The sequence below is a fragment of the Agrilus planipennis genome, unplaced genomic scaffold, assembly GCF_000699045.2.
Source record: "Agrilus planipennis isolate EAB-ADULT unplaced genomic scaffold, Apla_2.0 scaffold359, whole genome shotgun sequence".
Classification (NCBI taxonomy): Eukaryota; Metazoa; Arthropoda; class Insecta; order Coleoptera; family Buprestidae; genus Agrilus; species Agrilus planipennis.
The window spans coordinates 72,136-87,891 of NW_020439099.1; the positions used below are offsets into that span (position 1 = coordinate 72,136).

General features: G+C 35.5%; 1 protein-coding gene across 1 annotated transcript in view; it reads right to left on the reverse strand.

The window, feature by feature from the left end:
- LOC112905320 overlaps positions 1 to 15,155 on the reverse strand; it is a 19,368-nt gene extending 4,213 nt beyond the window's left edge. Inside the window, exon 1 of the mRNA XM_025977475.1 lies at positions 14,504 to 15,155. Within this exon, the coding sequence (XP_025833260.1) occupies positions 14,504 to 15,155 (652 nt within the window). The remainder of the gene's footprint in view (positions 1 to 14,503) is intronic.
- Between the last annotated feature and the right edge of the window lie 601 nt (positions 15,156 to 15,756).

The window sequence follows — 15,756 nt, forward strand, 5'->3', positions numbered from 1 at the left end:
ATTTTTAAAGAGCTGAGTAACAATCTTATGTTCTTAATATTATAATATATTATTAAATTCAGCATTAAACAAAATATCAAAATAGATGGTAAATATGGAACAGGCACTCAAATATGGACTACAAATAGAAACTTATAAAATCTTGTACGAAAATAACAATTATAAATATTTATTTTATAAGAGATCAAATTACTTTGGTAGATAGAAGAAATCACATAATTTACTTACAAAAATCACATATCCAGGTGTCAAACTGTGGCCCAGCACAGTCATTATGTGCCAGAGCTTACACATTAAACATCTGACCCATAGTTCTCCTGATTATAAAATTTATTTAATTACAACAGGTACAAGTAATAAACAATTTAATACATACTGTTACTTTGACATTGTACACTTTTGAAATACTTGTTTGAGCAATCACATTGGCGGTTAAACAACCAGGTTATTTAAATGTTTTTTTTTTCTATTACATGTAATACATGCCCAGACTCAAATAATTATTTTCCTTTTAAATCGTTTTGACCGCGAATAATTTTATTAAAGATTGGCTTCCATTTTTAATTATTTCGTTCTACTTATTATTAAATTTTTGCCCATTTTATGCATACATTTTACGCAAGAGCACGCGAGCTGCAAAGCTATTCATCCAAAATACGTGTCTCGCCTCTAAAGATGATTTTTCGGCCAAAATTGAGGTCCTCTTCCAAACGCTTCGAAGCTTAGTCAGCGAACAAACGGCGTTTATTACGGTTATTAACTTTGAGGTCCTGGGTCAGTTGGATCTTGTACGGATGCAGGTAGACTTGGGAATTGTAGTTCAATTCACTGACGTAGTTCAATAAATCTTCTTCAATGAAGTCAACTAATTCACTAGTCTAGTTCAGTAGTTCATTTAGTTCAGCGCTCACAATTTAGAGCACGTGAAACGTCCAATGATACAGTAGAACTCATGTATTTTCAATACCATCTATTTTCAACTGATTTTACTCATGTATTTTCAAAATTTTCGTCCCCACTTCTCATGCAACACTTCTCTTATGTTGCTCAGCCAATAAAAAAACAGACGCGCATATTCAAAATTGGCACGTAACTACTACGTAAAGATTTACGCAGTTTTTTTCAGATTGCTCTGTGACTGCTACAAAATGGGGATGGAGGAGAGTTGAAAATACATGAGTCCTACTGTACAAGATGTGAACTACTGAACTATAATCCTTTCAATTGCTGAACTACGTCATGCGGCTCAGTTGAAGTGAGCCGTTTTTGTGAACGACTCGTTCATGAGTTACACAAGTCTAGGTGCTGGCCTAAGTCCCGACACAAAATTTGCCAACTCGCGCAACGTTTCCACTAACGAACATTTGATAATAAAGTTTCATCATTTGGACTTGCTGCTCAATCGTGTAACTTGTCATGGTGAATTGGCATCAGTGACTGAATAATATACAAGAAATTTGTCAAACGCCACCAAAACAACATGGCCGTCACAGGCTGTCAACATCGACCCGTGCCTATTGGATAACTGCAGGCCCACCGCTAGCTAAACAACTTAGTCTTTGCTGGAGCTTTGTTGATGCTAAATAGTTTTTGATAATTTTTAATTTTGAAAAGGATCCATCACCAGATGCAACTGAAACCGGCAGTGTAAGTAATATTCTTACCGCTATTGCTGTGTTCGGAAATGTCATTGATAAAAAGATATTGTAATAGGGTTTGTGGGTCATTATACTGGTTTTCTGCAAAATGCTCTGAATTCATTAAATAAATCAATATCGTCAATGCCTGATTCACTAGTTGAACCAGCTTTAAGTTTCAGATTTAAATCTTTACAATGTCTCATTAACTCATCATTGGAATAATTAAATAAGTTATTGCTAAAAACGCCAAATACATCGGTAAATGCTTTTAACTCGTTGAAACTATCCTATCTAAGAAATTATTGTCTGATCTAGTATTCTAAAATAAAACTCTACTTCATATTTGACTAAAACTTCATCACTGTGTTCATAGTGAAGTTGTGTCAATTTTTGAACGTGTTCAGCCGTGCGATATTCTGTCAACTTATTAATCAACTTATTTAACACGTTTATGCAGATTTAAGTATTCATTGTTGAGCTCTGCATCATTTTGCTCAAAGCATTAATTTCGTTTAATTTACCATAATTACGATTCCTTTGCACTTCTGTTTTATACTGAGGGATGATTTAATTATAATCACACTAGACAAGTTTAAATATCAATAATTAAGCCCAAACCCACCTCAAAAGAACTATTAACAAAATAATTGCAATTTAAAGTGCCTTCGTTAATATTTATCTACCATAGCACTGTTCGAATGCGTACAAGTACCTAGGTACTGTTACGTCCTGTGATTTCGGGTTCGAAACGAAATGTTTACGGTCAAGCACGACGACTAAATTTTACTTGGTAGTCGTTAATAATAATATATAATAATAATAGAAGTAAGTCGCCTACCACTAACCTTAGAAAACACTAGTTTATCAAGTAATTCTAAATTAGCTGGTGAACTAGTACATTTAGACTTAGCAAATTCATATGATTGTTTGAATTGGAAAAAACTAATTCCATTATCACCACCATTAAATTCAGGAATTTGCGTTACCAAATACCCAAAAATTTCACCTACCTTCAAAGATGGACTTGAGCTACCGGTAGTAGTCATTTCGAATTCGTTGTTTAAAATAGTTTCGAGTTTAACTGGAGGTGAAGGATTTGAAGGATCAATTTTGACGAAGAAAAAGTAAACCACTTACCCCAATAAAAATAACGTTAGTATGTGAGATTGGGACGGATTCCCTTCGGTCGGATGTCTTGACGAATTCCATCGAACTCCTGGTGATGGATTCCTCTGGTGGTAAGGCTCTAAACTTCTTTGGATGGACCTGAAGAGGATCCTACTGACTGCGCCAATTGTTACTTATCTTTACGTCATGGTTTACAGAGTAATAATAATAATTATAATTGTCGAATCCCTAACAATTGAAAAGAAAGTTCAAAAGGGATTCCCCTAACTTCGCCAGTCCTGTTTTTCATAGAATGACAGACGACGTTTGGTATTAACGGATGCCAATAAATGACCGCATTAACGTCATTCGGTCGGATTTTTTTCCAAGCTATGAAATATTTTCTTATACTGAAGGTAGGGTGGGCATTATGACAATGACTTAAATTTGGTACGTAATGAGTCACTCGATTTGCCGCCCACTGAGCGTGCCGCCCGTGTGCGTTGCACGCTCTGAACGCCCGCTTACGGCGGCCCTGGGATAACCGTATATATATTTCACAACCGTGGAACTAATTTTTGTAGTGACATTGGTAATATGCTCGTTCCAACATATTTTATCGTCTGTTATCCTTCCTAGGTATTCTGTTTTGTTTACTTGTGTAATTGGTGGACCTTTTATTTCTCATGAAGCATATTACACTTTTTTCTTATTTTTTTGTTTAAATAACATTAACATCGTTTATTCCTGTTGTTTTCCTACCACTGAAGATGCATTGTGAGATCCCTATATATAATGGTTCGTGATTCTCGAATGCTGTTTCCAATGTATACCAATAGTGTATTATCTGCTTTTATAAAACAATGTAATTTGCCTTATTCATAACTAGCGATCAGCCCCGCCTTCGCACGCGTAATAATTGCTATTTTCCTCGCTAGAGAGCTCCGATAAACGCGTGTGATCGCTGCTAATCATAAAGTGCTATAGGGCGAAGTGTGTTTTTTTTTTGTTCATTTTATCCCCGAGGAGGTAAAATCTTTAAAAGACACCCCCTGAAAGGGGGTAGTGTCGGATTCGCCGAAGCGTCTACCGACTAAAACCCCTCCTCTAGTAGGAATGTCAACTCGAAGGTTGAGACTCCCAAGGGAGGATTGTTGAGAATATTTGGAGGGGGAGAGGTAAAAGTGGAGAGGGAAGTGATTCGGGTGGGGGAATGGTGTGGGTGTCCCATCACAAAAGTAGGGTGGGTACTGTAGAGTCCTGGTTTCCCAGGTTCTACAGAATAATTACCGAACTCACGACAATGAAATTTTTATTGGTCGTTGTTACATCAGATGTTGATATTTTTATAAGTAGCTCTTTTTTCAACGTCCTGAGTTGTACTAAGTCGAAAAAGATCTCTGATTAAAGTTATTCACAACGTACAAAAATGCACACATAGTAGTTAAATAACTTGTAGAGAAAAAGAAAAAGAAGAATAATATTATGTCATTAACATTACAGGAGCAACTATATACCAACTTGCCTAGGTCGTACTAAGCTATTTATATACTTCTTATATCTAAAGTATATATCGATAGTTTAGGGACGTAACAATCCTCCCTTCTTAAGAATTTTCATTATTATTTATTTAATTACAATAAGGAAAATTTACCTACTGAACTAAAATTTAAATTGGCGAATATAAAATTGATACACTATACTATTGAACTCGCACTATTTGTCACTATAAGGACATCATTTTGAATTTCACTTTTCGTTTTCACAATTTAGTCCTTTCCAAACAATTTTGGTGTCCACTTGGCCTCCATCCTGTTGGTCAGGTAAGGCGTTTCGTCTTTAATTTCCGTAAGCTCAGGCAAAGACGCAGAGCATGCTGCATATGATACTCCCGGTTCCACAGGGCCCCTACAGCTTCCTGTACCTCGGACAACCGCGGCCTGCCTATTGATGCTAAAAATCTTAACCTTCCGCATCCACGTTCAAATCATGGTTTAAATAAACGAAGACAGCCTGGACAACAATAGCAGCACAGGCACATTAGGATGTACAAACTTTCCACCGTATTCATGAACGACCAGAACCATCCAGATGATATAACAGTACTAAATGAGTTTAAGATCGCCGAATGGACTTTCGTTTCCAATTGCTCTATACGGTGAAGATTTAGAGTCAGTTCCTCCAGATTAAATCTTGACTACTTGATTAGAGTAAGGTGCAGAGGCTTAACTCTCTCTTCTTCATCCAAGCAGCAATCCATAGCAATGGGTATTTCTTCGACAGAAACAATAAAATTTGAAGTGTGATTTCTTTGTGCATTTAGTTTTAGGCCGTTAGATAGATAGCCATTGCAATTGGCAGACAGCTCTAACACTGAATTCCGTTCTATCTTTGATGTCCTCTTCAGGGCATTTGTAGGTGTACTTTAACGGTTTCGTGACTAGGATCAACCATCTGTTCGCCTATAAACGGGTCGCCGTTTCTTCCTCCACAGGCGCTGTTAATTTCTCACACAAGTTGGACTATTGTTTTCCCAAAAGTAACTCAACCTCACATACAGGTGCTGCTGAGATCGAATAAATCTCTATGTTTTTTTCAAGGTAAATATTTTCTATATTGATGAACAGAATAAAATTTTGAATACAGTGATTTACTNTATTATGTCATTAACATTACAGGAGTAACTACATACTAACCTACCTAGGTCGTACTAAGCTATTTATATACTTCTTGTATCTGTTGGCTTTTACTTGATAAAAGTTGTAAATAAAGATGAACACAAACATAAACCTTATTTCGCTCTTAATTATACAAGGTTTTGTACAAGACTGACTCATTCATGGCGTTATTGGTATTCGTAGATTTACACAAGTACATGGGCTTATCAGTGTTTAGTCTAGATGGTTGGTGGAGGTGGAACGAATCTTCTTATATCTAAAGTATATATCGATAGTTTAGGGACGTAACAATCCTCCCTTCTTAAGAATTTTCATTATTATTTATTTAATTACAATAAGGAAAATTTACCTACTGAACTAAAATTTAAATTAGCGAATATAAAATTGATACACTATACTATTGAACTCGCACTATTTGTCACTATAAGGACATCATTTTGAATTTCACTTTTCGTTTTCACAATTTAGTCCTTTCCAAACAATTTTGGTGTCCACTTGTCTGTAAACCAGTGCCAAAGATATTGAACCAGCCTCGTTTATTTCCGGTAAAGCAAAGGTGGATTTGATTTGAGATAAATCCTTCTCTATATTGTTTAGATTCATTTTAATGATAAGTGAATGAATGTAACGTACATTTAAATTGTTTTCAATTGATTTTAATTGTGATAGTAAATTGTGAATCTGATTGGAAGTTTCAAAAAGCGGTCTGATATCCTTTGTTATTATTAGAGGCCAATAAGAGTTTATTATTTTTAGAGTTCCGAGAGGTTGAGCATATAGTTCCGTATTAATATTGATTTTCTTTACTTGGATAGCATACAACTCCACAATTAGGGTTAGGGATCTGTAAAAGATTAATTTCTTTCAGTGATCGTAGTTGTTCTATATTAAGAGTTTGTATGGGTTGGTGAGTATTTCTAGTCTAGACTTTGTAATTTCTACCGTTTATCACCTCAGCTGTAGGGTAGGAACCGTCCCATTTCAATTTGCGTCCTATAATTTTTTTTATAAAAACTTTATCATTGACCTGTAATTTAGGAGTACTACAAGCCGTTTTATCATAACGAACTTTTGACTTTTGCTTTGCCTTGTCTTGATTTGATTTTGCTTATTCTTTTGAGTTTTGCAATAATTCATCCTTATTACCCCTTAACTGAAAATTATCTGGTTCAGAAAACATGTTTGGTGGTTTTATGCCAAACATTAATTCAAAAGGTGTAAATCGAGTGCTTGCATTGACTGATGTGTTATATGTATGAACAGACATCTAGATTAAATTTTCAAGATCTACAGAAGCGATAACCTTTTCAATAGCGCCATTTGATTTTGGATGATAGATGGCTGATTTTATATGTTTAATTTCTAATTGACTTAGCAGTTGAGTAATAGTTTTATTAATAAATTCGGATCCCGAATCAGAATGGATTCCTTTTGGAAAAAAAAATGTAGAAGCGAACTGATATATTTTATATTGAACAAATTCTCCACTATGAGGTTCAATTGAAGGGTATATTTGAATAAATTTAGAAACCTGATTCTGAATAATGAGGCAATTTCTCTTGTGTTTCCCTTCCTTGAAAACACGTCCACGCCAATTCTGTCAAAAATGTGACTAGGCTTTTGAGTAATCTGCATTGGTATACGATGATTTTGTATCTTTTGAAATTTATTTCTTTTACAATTAAGTCGGAATTGTCTTGTTTCATATTGTAGCGGACACGAGTGTGTTTGTGTGCGTGAACGGCTTATCGATTCGCCGACTAGCCGCTGGCGCCTTTCTTCATGTGTGCCGTATTTGTAAATGTCTGTGCCGTACCTGCGTTCTGGGAAAGCAGTTAAACAGTTCAAAGAAAAATAAAATCATCCGGATGTTTTTAGAGGGTTCCAGAAAGGAAACAAAAGAGTGTTTAAAGGAAGAGACGATCGCCGAGAAGGGAAGAAATAAATTGACCGTTGCAGAAGTGAATCCAGAAATAAATTGACAGTGATAGCAGTGAAATAAATAGCGCAGTGAATAGTGATATACCAATAATTAGTGTGAATAAATAGTTGTTGTCGTTATCAGTCTTACAAATTAATTTTGCTAAACCCACGAACATTACAATATTAAACCAGCTGTATTTTTCCCTAAGTTTGAGATGGGTTTCATTAATACCTTTGCGAGGCACGGTGGGGTGTGCATGATACTGTTTAATTAATTTATATTTTATTGAATTCTCGATTATTATATCAGGAAACTTTTTTATTTCATATACTTTGCCAGTGTGTTTAATTGTTGTAATCAACATTTCGACAATCGCCCTTGTTTAAACAGATAAAAGATACCCAATATTTTTTTTTTAAAATCATCATTGTCATTACTGGTGTAAAAAATGTACTTACTGATAATCTTTTAATTTTGATGAAGGTATTTCGAGGTTGTCATATACTATTTATATATCTGTATCTTAAATAATGGTGTTAATTTTCGATAAATTATTATCAATTGGGAAAACAATTACTTCTATTCCAAGGGGAACTTGAATGAACATTTCTATTTTTCTTGGGTTAACATTTTGATTTTGTGCTTCATTATTGTCTTCTAAAGGTATTTCATGAGGGTCTTCAACATTTATAAATTCTTGTTATTCATTTAATAGTTGATTCTCTGTATTTGGGCTGATTAATGGTTCGATATTATCAACCGAAGGTTGGGGAACAAGAGAGGTAGATTGACTTTAATTTTCAGTAATGTAAATGCGAGGCAATGCATCAGCATTTGCGTTAGCTTTACCTGACCTATGGGCAATCTCGTATTCATATTCTGCTAGCTTTAGGCGCCAACGCATTAGCTTAGAATTAGGAACTTTAGCGGAAAACAATAATTTCAGTGGCTGGTGGTCCGTTATTATTGTGAACTTTATTCCGTAAAGATAAGGTCGGAAATGCTTTATCGCCCAAACAATCGCAAGTAATTCCCTCTCTATAGTAGAGTATCGTGTCTCTGCCGGATTTAAAGTCCATGATGTGTATGCTATAGGTAGATCGTTTTTTAAGGGTCCTTGTGATAACACTGCGTCAATCGCGTAGTTTGAGGCATCAGTCGTTAGAAGGAAAGGTTCGCTAAAGCTGAGATTTTGAAAAATAGCGAAAGAATTTTGACAATCGTTACTCCACTCGAAGCTTTCATTTTTTTAAATAATTTAGTCATCTGTTTTGCTAAATTATCATAATTTGAAATAAACTTCCGGTAATATCCCGTTACGCCAAGAAAAGATTTAATTTGTTTGGAGAGTTTTGGGATACGGTAATCTTTAATGATTTGCATTTTATTTGATGCCCTCTGTTGAAATCGCTTGGCCCAAAAAGTTCGTTTCCTTGCGCGAGAACTCAGACTTATCTAGTTGTATTTTAAGATTGTGCTGTCTTAATCTTTCAAAAACGTTTTGTAATTTATTATTATGATCAACTAGAGTAAACTATTATGTCGTCCATATAGACCATACACTGAAATGGCGTTAAACTGCTAAGTGCTAGGTTCATTGCGCGTTGATAGGTGGAAGGTGCATTCATTAAGCCGAGAGGCATACGTAAAAATTCATACAATTTCCTGCTAGCCGTAAATGCTCTTTTAGGGACGGAATTTATTTCTACTCTAATCCGATAAAACCCCGATGTTAGGTCTAATGCGGTGAAGTAGGTCGCACGAAGCAAGGAGTCTAAGATTTCTTCAATTAAAGGAAGGTGGTATTTATTGCCAACAGTTTTTTGATTAAGTTCACGGTAATAAATTACCATACGCCACTTTACTTTACCTGACTCAACACGTTTTTTTGGCACAATCCATAATGGAGAGCTCCAAGGTGAGAAACTGGGATGAATAACACCGTCTTCAAGTAATTTTTTTATTTGTTTTTCAACCTCCTGTTTATGCACTTGAGGATATCGATAAGTTTTAGCCACCACTGGTGATTCATCAGTTGTTATTGTCTTATGTTCTAATGTATCTGTACTAGTGAAAATATCTCCTTTCAAATAAAAAATATTATATTTGACAATTAAACTAAATATTGATTGTTTTCCCACGTTTAAATGTTCAGCCCTAATCTGTTTCAAAAGTTCTTTAATACGATGTTGCTTGTTTACTTCACTGTTATTATTAGTTTTATTTATCAAGGTGTTTATTGAGTTAGAATCATATGGCAATAGTTCAATGTTTTCGATTTCTAAAGTTTGTTCTTCATTGGTCAAATTGGATAATTACATTATTTTCAATATTCAATTTTGGAAAATGATATTCCTTGTTTACTTTAGCTTGAATCGGAATCTTAATAAAATATGTTCACATCTTGGTTGAATTGTGATATGATGTTTTTATTTGGTGTAAATTTCACTTGTCTATTGTTGAGAAATCTAATTACATTGGTTTTATAATCAATTTGAACATTATTATCTGAGAAAAATCTATTTCCTAAAGTTACATTCACTTCTAAATTCGAATTATTAATAACGTGAAATTTAACAGAAAAAGAATCCACTACTATTTTAATTAGTACCCAATGAAGAAAAAGGATGACCACTGATGCCATTAAGTAACGTGCTACCTTCTTCCCTAATTTTAGGTAAATAACCGAAAAAAATTAAAAGATTTATACTTGCCCATATATCAACAAGCAGTTTACGTTTTCTTCCAAATAATTTGCATTTATATTGCGGGTAATTTATTAGACGACTGGTTCAAATTTGATGTTGAGCCCGTAGATCTTGCTAAGCTCGAAGATTGCCTTGGATTTCTTGTCCGCTCTGTGAAGGCGAACGGACACTAGTGGCCAAATTTTGCCAACATTGGACGTCACGGATGGCAAAGCCTTTATGAGTCAACTCGGACTGTATGTTGTCCGTTGACTGACTCACAGAATCCGCGAAGAACGACGTGAAGGTCCCTGTCGTGGCGAAGCTGATTGGTGGTGAATTCGACGTTCGATTCGTCGAGGAGAGAAGGGAGAGGACGTACACGTGTATTATTTAGCCTATTCAACAGCAAATTGTGGTCATCAAATGCATTTTTTAAATCAAAAAAAGCAACAATAACTTTATTATTTTTGTTTATATTGCTCAGTACTCTATCCACAATAAACTTCAAAGCATCTTTCCTGAATTCCTGAAACCAAACTGTCAATCTGAAATGACATTATGATTATCAAGAAAAGAAAGCAGTGTATAAATAAGCTTGTAAAACAGCTTTGCTATGTTTCAACTGAGAGATGTAATTAGTACAGTCTTGTTTCCAGTCTTGTGAATCGGCTCAATTTCAGCAATCACAAATCAAAAATCAAGGCTGAAGCAATAAAATCCACTATACAGTGTAAGACGGAGACCCCAATATCGTCAACTCCAGCTGCTTTTTTTTTCAAAATTGAATATTTCAACTGATAGCTCATTATAATTTACAGATCCAATAAAAGTAGAGTTTGTTATATTTTTATTCTTTTCACGAACTGTGTTATTTAGTATTGGGATCTCGTCCGCCAAGTCCACACCAATCCTACTGAAAAAGTCAGTGAAACAATTCGCAACACCAATGTCACTATCAGTCACATCACCATCCATATCGTGCAGTTTAATTTTGTTGTTAGACTTATTTTGTCCTTTTATTTTTTTGTTTAGGTACTGCCACAGTTTTCTTGGTTCATTCCTTAGTTTTGATACCTCATTTCTCTCGAACATTAATTTAGCCTGCATTATTAATTTATTTAGTATTTTGCAATAAGGCTTATAAAGAAAGCTCTTTCATGTCAGTATTGCCGGGGTGATTTTTTAACAACTTATATAATACTTGCTTGTTATTACAAGAGGTTATGAGATCGTTCGTAATCTATTTGTTTCTGACCCAATTTTTACGCCCAGTTTTACAATTAATTCGTGTAGATGAGTACAAAATAGACTGGACAGTGTCAATCATCATATTGACATTATTTCCAAAAAATTATTTGCAACTTAAAAGCTTTCCAGGAATTCTTTTCGGCGATGTTTATTATCTTTTCGAATTCATCAGTTTAGAGTTTCACTTTGGGGACTCTTTAACCTTCACTTCTGATAGACCAGGAAATTTTTCACATAGAAATTTGGATACATCCACCTGTTTTGTTCAACTTTTTATCAAATTGTTTCGTTAAACTATGCTTCATACGGAGTGGAGGTAATAATACCTCNTCATATTCTGCTAGCTTTAGGCGCCAACGCATTAGCTTAGAATTAGGAACTTTAGCGGAAAACAATAATTTCAGTGGCTGGTGGTCCGTTATTATTGTGAACTTTATTCCGTAAAGATAAGGTCGGAAATGCTTTATCGCCCAAACAATCGCAAGTAATTCCCTCTCTATAGTAGAGTATCGTGTCTCTGCCGGATTTAAAGTCCATGATGTGTATGCTATAGGTAGATCGTTTTTTAAGGGTCCTTGTGATAACACTGCGTCAATCGCGTAGTTTGAGGCATCAGTCGTTAGAAGGAAAGGTTCGCTAAAGCTGAGATTTTGAAAAATAGCGAAAGAATTTTGACAATCGTTACTCCACTCGAAGCTTTCATTTTTTTAAATAATTTAGTCATCTGTTTTGCTAAATTATCATAATTTGAAATAAACTTCCGGTAATATCCCGTTACGCCAAGAAAAGATTTAATTTGTTTGGAGAGTTTTGGGATACGGTAATCTTTAATGATTTGCATTTTATTTGATGCCCTCTGTTGAAATCGCTTGGCCCAAAAAGTTCGTTTCCTTGCGCGAGAACTCAGACTTATCTAGTTGTATTTTAAGATTGTGCTGTCTTAATCTTTCAAAAACGTTTTGTAATTTATTATTATGATCAACTAGAGAGTTTCCGTAAACTATTATATCGTCCATATAGACCATACACTGAAATGGCGTTAAACTGCTAAGTGCTAGGTTCATTGCGCGTTGATAGGTGGAAGGTGCATTCTTTAAGCCGAGAGGCATACTTAAAAATTCATACAATTTCCTGCTAGCCGTAAATGCTGTTTTAGGGACGGAATTTATTTCTACTCTAATCCGATGAAACCCCGATGTTAGGTCTAATGCGGTGAAGTAGGTCGCACGTCCCAAGGAGTCTAAGATTTCTTCAATTAAAGGAAGGTGGTATTTATTGCCAACAGTTTTTTGATTAAGTTCACGGTTATAAATTACCATACGCCACTTTACTTTACCTGACTCAACACGTTTTTTTGGCACAATCCATAATGGAGAGCTCCAAGGTGAGAAACTGGGATGAATAACACCATCTTCAAGTAATTTTTTTATTTGTTTTTCAACCTCCTGTTTATGCACTTGAGGATATCGATAAGCTTTAGCCACCACTGGTGATTCATCAGTTGTTATTGTCTTATGTTCTAATGTATCTGTACTTGTGAAAATATCTCCTATCAAATAAAAAATATTATATTTGACAATTAAACTAAATATTGATTGTTTTCCCACGTTTAAATGTTCAGCCCTAATCTGTTTCAAAAGTTCTTTAATACGATGTTGCTTGTTTACTTCACTGTTATTATTAGTTTTATTTATCAAGGTGTTTATTGAGTTAGAATCATATGGCAATAGTTCAATGTTTTCGATTTCTAAAGTTTGTTCTTCATTGGTCAAATTGGATAATTACATTATTTTCAATATTCAATTTTGGAAAATGATATTCCTTGTTTACTTTAGCTTGAATCGGAATCTTAATAAAATATGTTCACATCTTGGTTGAATTGTGATATGATGTTTTTATTTGGTGTAAATTTCACTTGTCTATTGTTGAGAAATCTAATTACATTGGTTTTATAATCAATTTGAACATTATTATCTGAGAAAAATCTATTTCCTAAAGTTACATTCACTTCTAAATTCGAATTATTAATAACGTGAAATTTAACAGAAAAAGAATCCACTACTATTTTAATTAGTACCCAATGAAGAAAAAGGATGACCACTGATGCCATTAAGTAACGTGCTACCTTCTTCCCTAATTTTAGGTAAATAACCGAAAAAAATTAAAAGATTTATACTTGCCCATATATCAACAAGCAGTTTACGTTTTCTTCCAAATAATTTGCATTTATATTGCGGGTAATTTATTAGACGACTGGTTCAAATTTGATGTTGAGCCCGCAGATTGCCAAGCTCGAAGATTGTCACGGATGGCAAAGCCTTTATGAGTCAACTCGGACTGTATGTTGTCCGTTGACTGACTCACAGAATCCGCGAAGAACGACGTGAAGGTCCCTGTCGTGGCGAAGCTGATTGGTGGTGAATTCGACGTTCGATTCGTCGAGGAGAGAAGGGAGAGGACGTACACGTGTATTATTTAGCCTATTCAACAGCAAATTGTGGTCATCAAATGCATTTTTTAAATCAAAAAAAGCAACAATAACTTTATTATTTTTGTTTATATTGCTCAGTACTCTATCCACAATAAACTTCAAAGCATCTTTCCTGAATTCCTGAAACCAAACTGTCAATCTGAAATGACATTATGATTATCAAGAAAAGAAAGCAGTGTATAAATAAGCTTGTAAAACAGCTTTGCTATGTTTCAACTGAGAGATGTAATTAGTACAGTCTTGTTTCCAGTCTTGTGAATCGGCTCAATTTCAGCAATCACAAATCAAAAATCAAGGCTGAAGCAATAAAATCCACTATACAGTGTAAGACGGAGACCCCAATATCGTCAACTCCAGCTGCTTTTTTTTTCAAAATTGAATATTTCAACTGATAGCTCATTATAATTTACAGATCCAATAAAAGTAGAGTTTGTTATATTTTTATTCTTTTCNCGCCCGTGTCCACCAAAAATTGCATGTTCGTGCCTGAGTCGGTGATAAAAATGCGGCGTGAAATGTTAAATTGGCTGTCGTTTGCCGCCATTAACGACTGCCGCTGGCGTTTCCCTGGTTACATGCATTTGTTATAAATGAACATGGCTGTGTACATTTATTTGCGCGGGAACTATATCTGCGATGATACCAGCAGAGTCCATCGGGATGGTGGCGGTTCCGGGATCTCGATCGTGGACGGGAGCGTGACCTTTCTCGGAAACGGGTCTGACTTTTTAATTCTGACACTTCTTGACGCAGGGATGAAATTTGTTGTTGGAGTGTGACCGTTAATTGTTGCAGTTGAGCGGCTAGGACATCACCAGCCGAAGGGGTTGCTTCCGCGATGCGTGGGCGATGGTCGGTTAGATCAGCAATGGAGTCCGCTAATTCGGCTATTTTGACAAGAGACAAGTCTCGATGTGCCGCTAGGATAGCTTGCATATTGGGCGGAAGACGGGCAAACCACAATGTCCGCAGCATGGTGTCGGGAACGGTCGGACCAGCGAGAGTTTGCAAGTGGCGCAGAAATTGGGAAGGCTTCCTGCCGCCCATTTCTTCCAATTCTAGCAGGCGCCGCGTCTTTTGCTCTTGGGACGTGCTGAGGCGTTTTATGAGTTCAGATTTTAACACACCGTACGCGTTGGTCGTGGGTTTGTTCACTATTATATCGCGCACTTCTAACGCATACCGCGGTTCTAACACTCCGGTAATGTACCCAAATTTGGTCGCATCCTTTGTCACACCGGCTGTTGTAAAGTTCTCTTCGACCATCGAAAACCATAGTTCTGGATCGTTCGGGATAAATGGCGGAATACGCACTGCGACGTGACTAATTGCGAAGCCATTTTCCAGCACGTTTAATTGTTCTTCTGAATTAGCCATTTCGCTTATATTACGGTCACTAAAATCTAGTCTATTTACACTTAAATCTACCGCACAAGATGTTACACTAAAATGTTACTCAAAAAAGTACTTACAATTGTCTGTCACCTCTCACTATTATTAACAGTTAGGACTTAACACAACACTGACGCACAAAAAAAACTACGGGGTCACCACTTTAGTCTCGTTGTGTGTCCTGATGTTGAGGTGGTTAAATAATAGAACGCAGAATACGATAACAACTTTAATAAACAAGAACAAAAAAATGAAGACTAGAATTAAGAATGTAGAATGGTGAAGTTGAAATTAGGAAGGATAAGTCAGAACTGATTTTAGTTTTTGAAAAAGAGATCGTAAGAAGGGTGATAAGGAGGAGTTAGAAATAAGTTAATTAAAGTAGGGAACCAATAAGATGGTAGTAAAACCTGGAAATTTAGTTTAGAAGAAATACCTAGAAATTAAGTTTGACCCCAAATCACCGAAGAAACTGACCATAAAACTGCAATTAGGAAAAGTAAGAATTATAGACGTCATGCAGTTAGTATACAGAGTTGAATTGTTAAAAGGGATGATAGCAAAGTACGTAGGCAATTAAATAGTC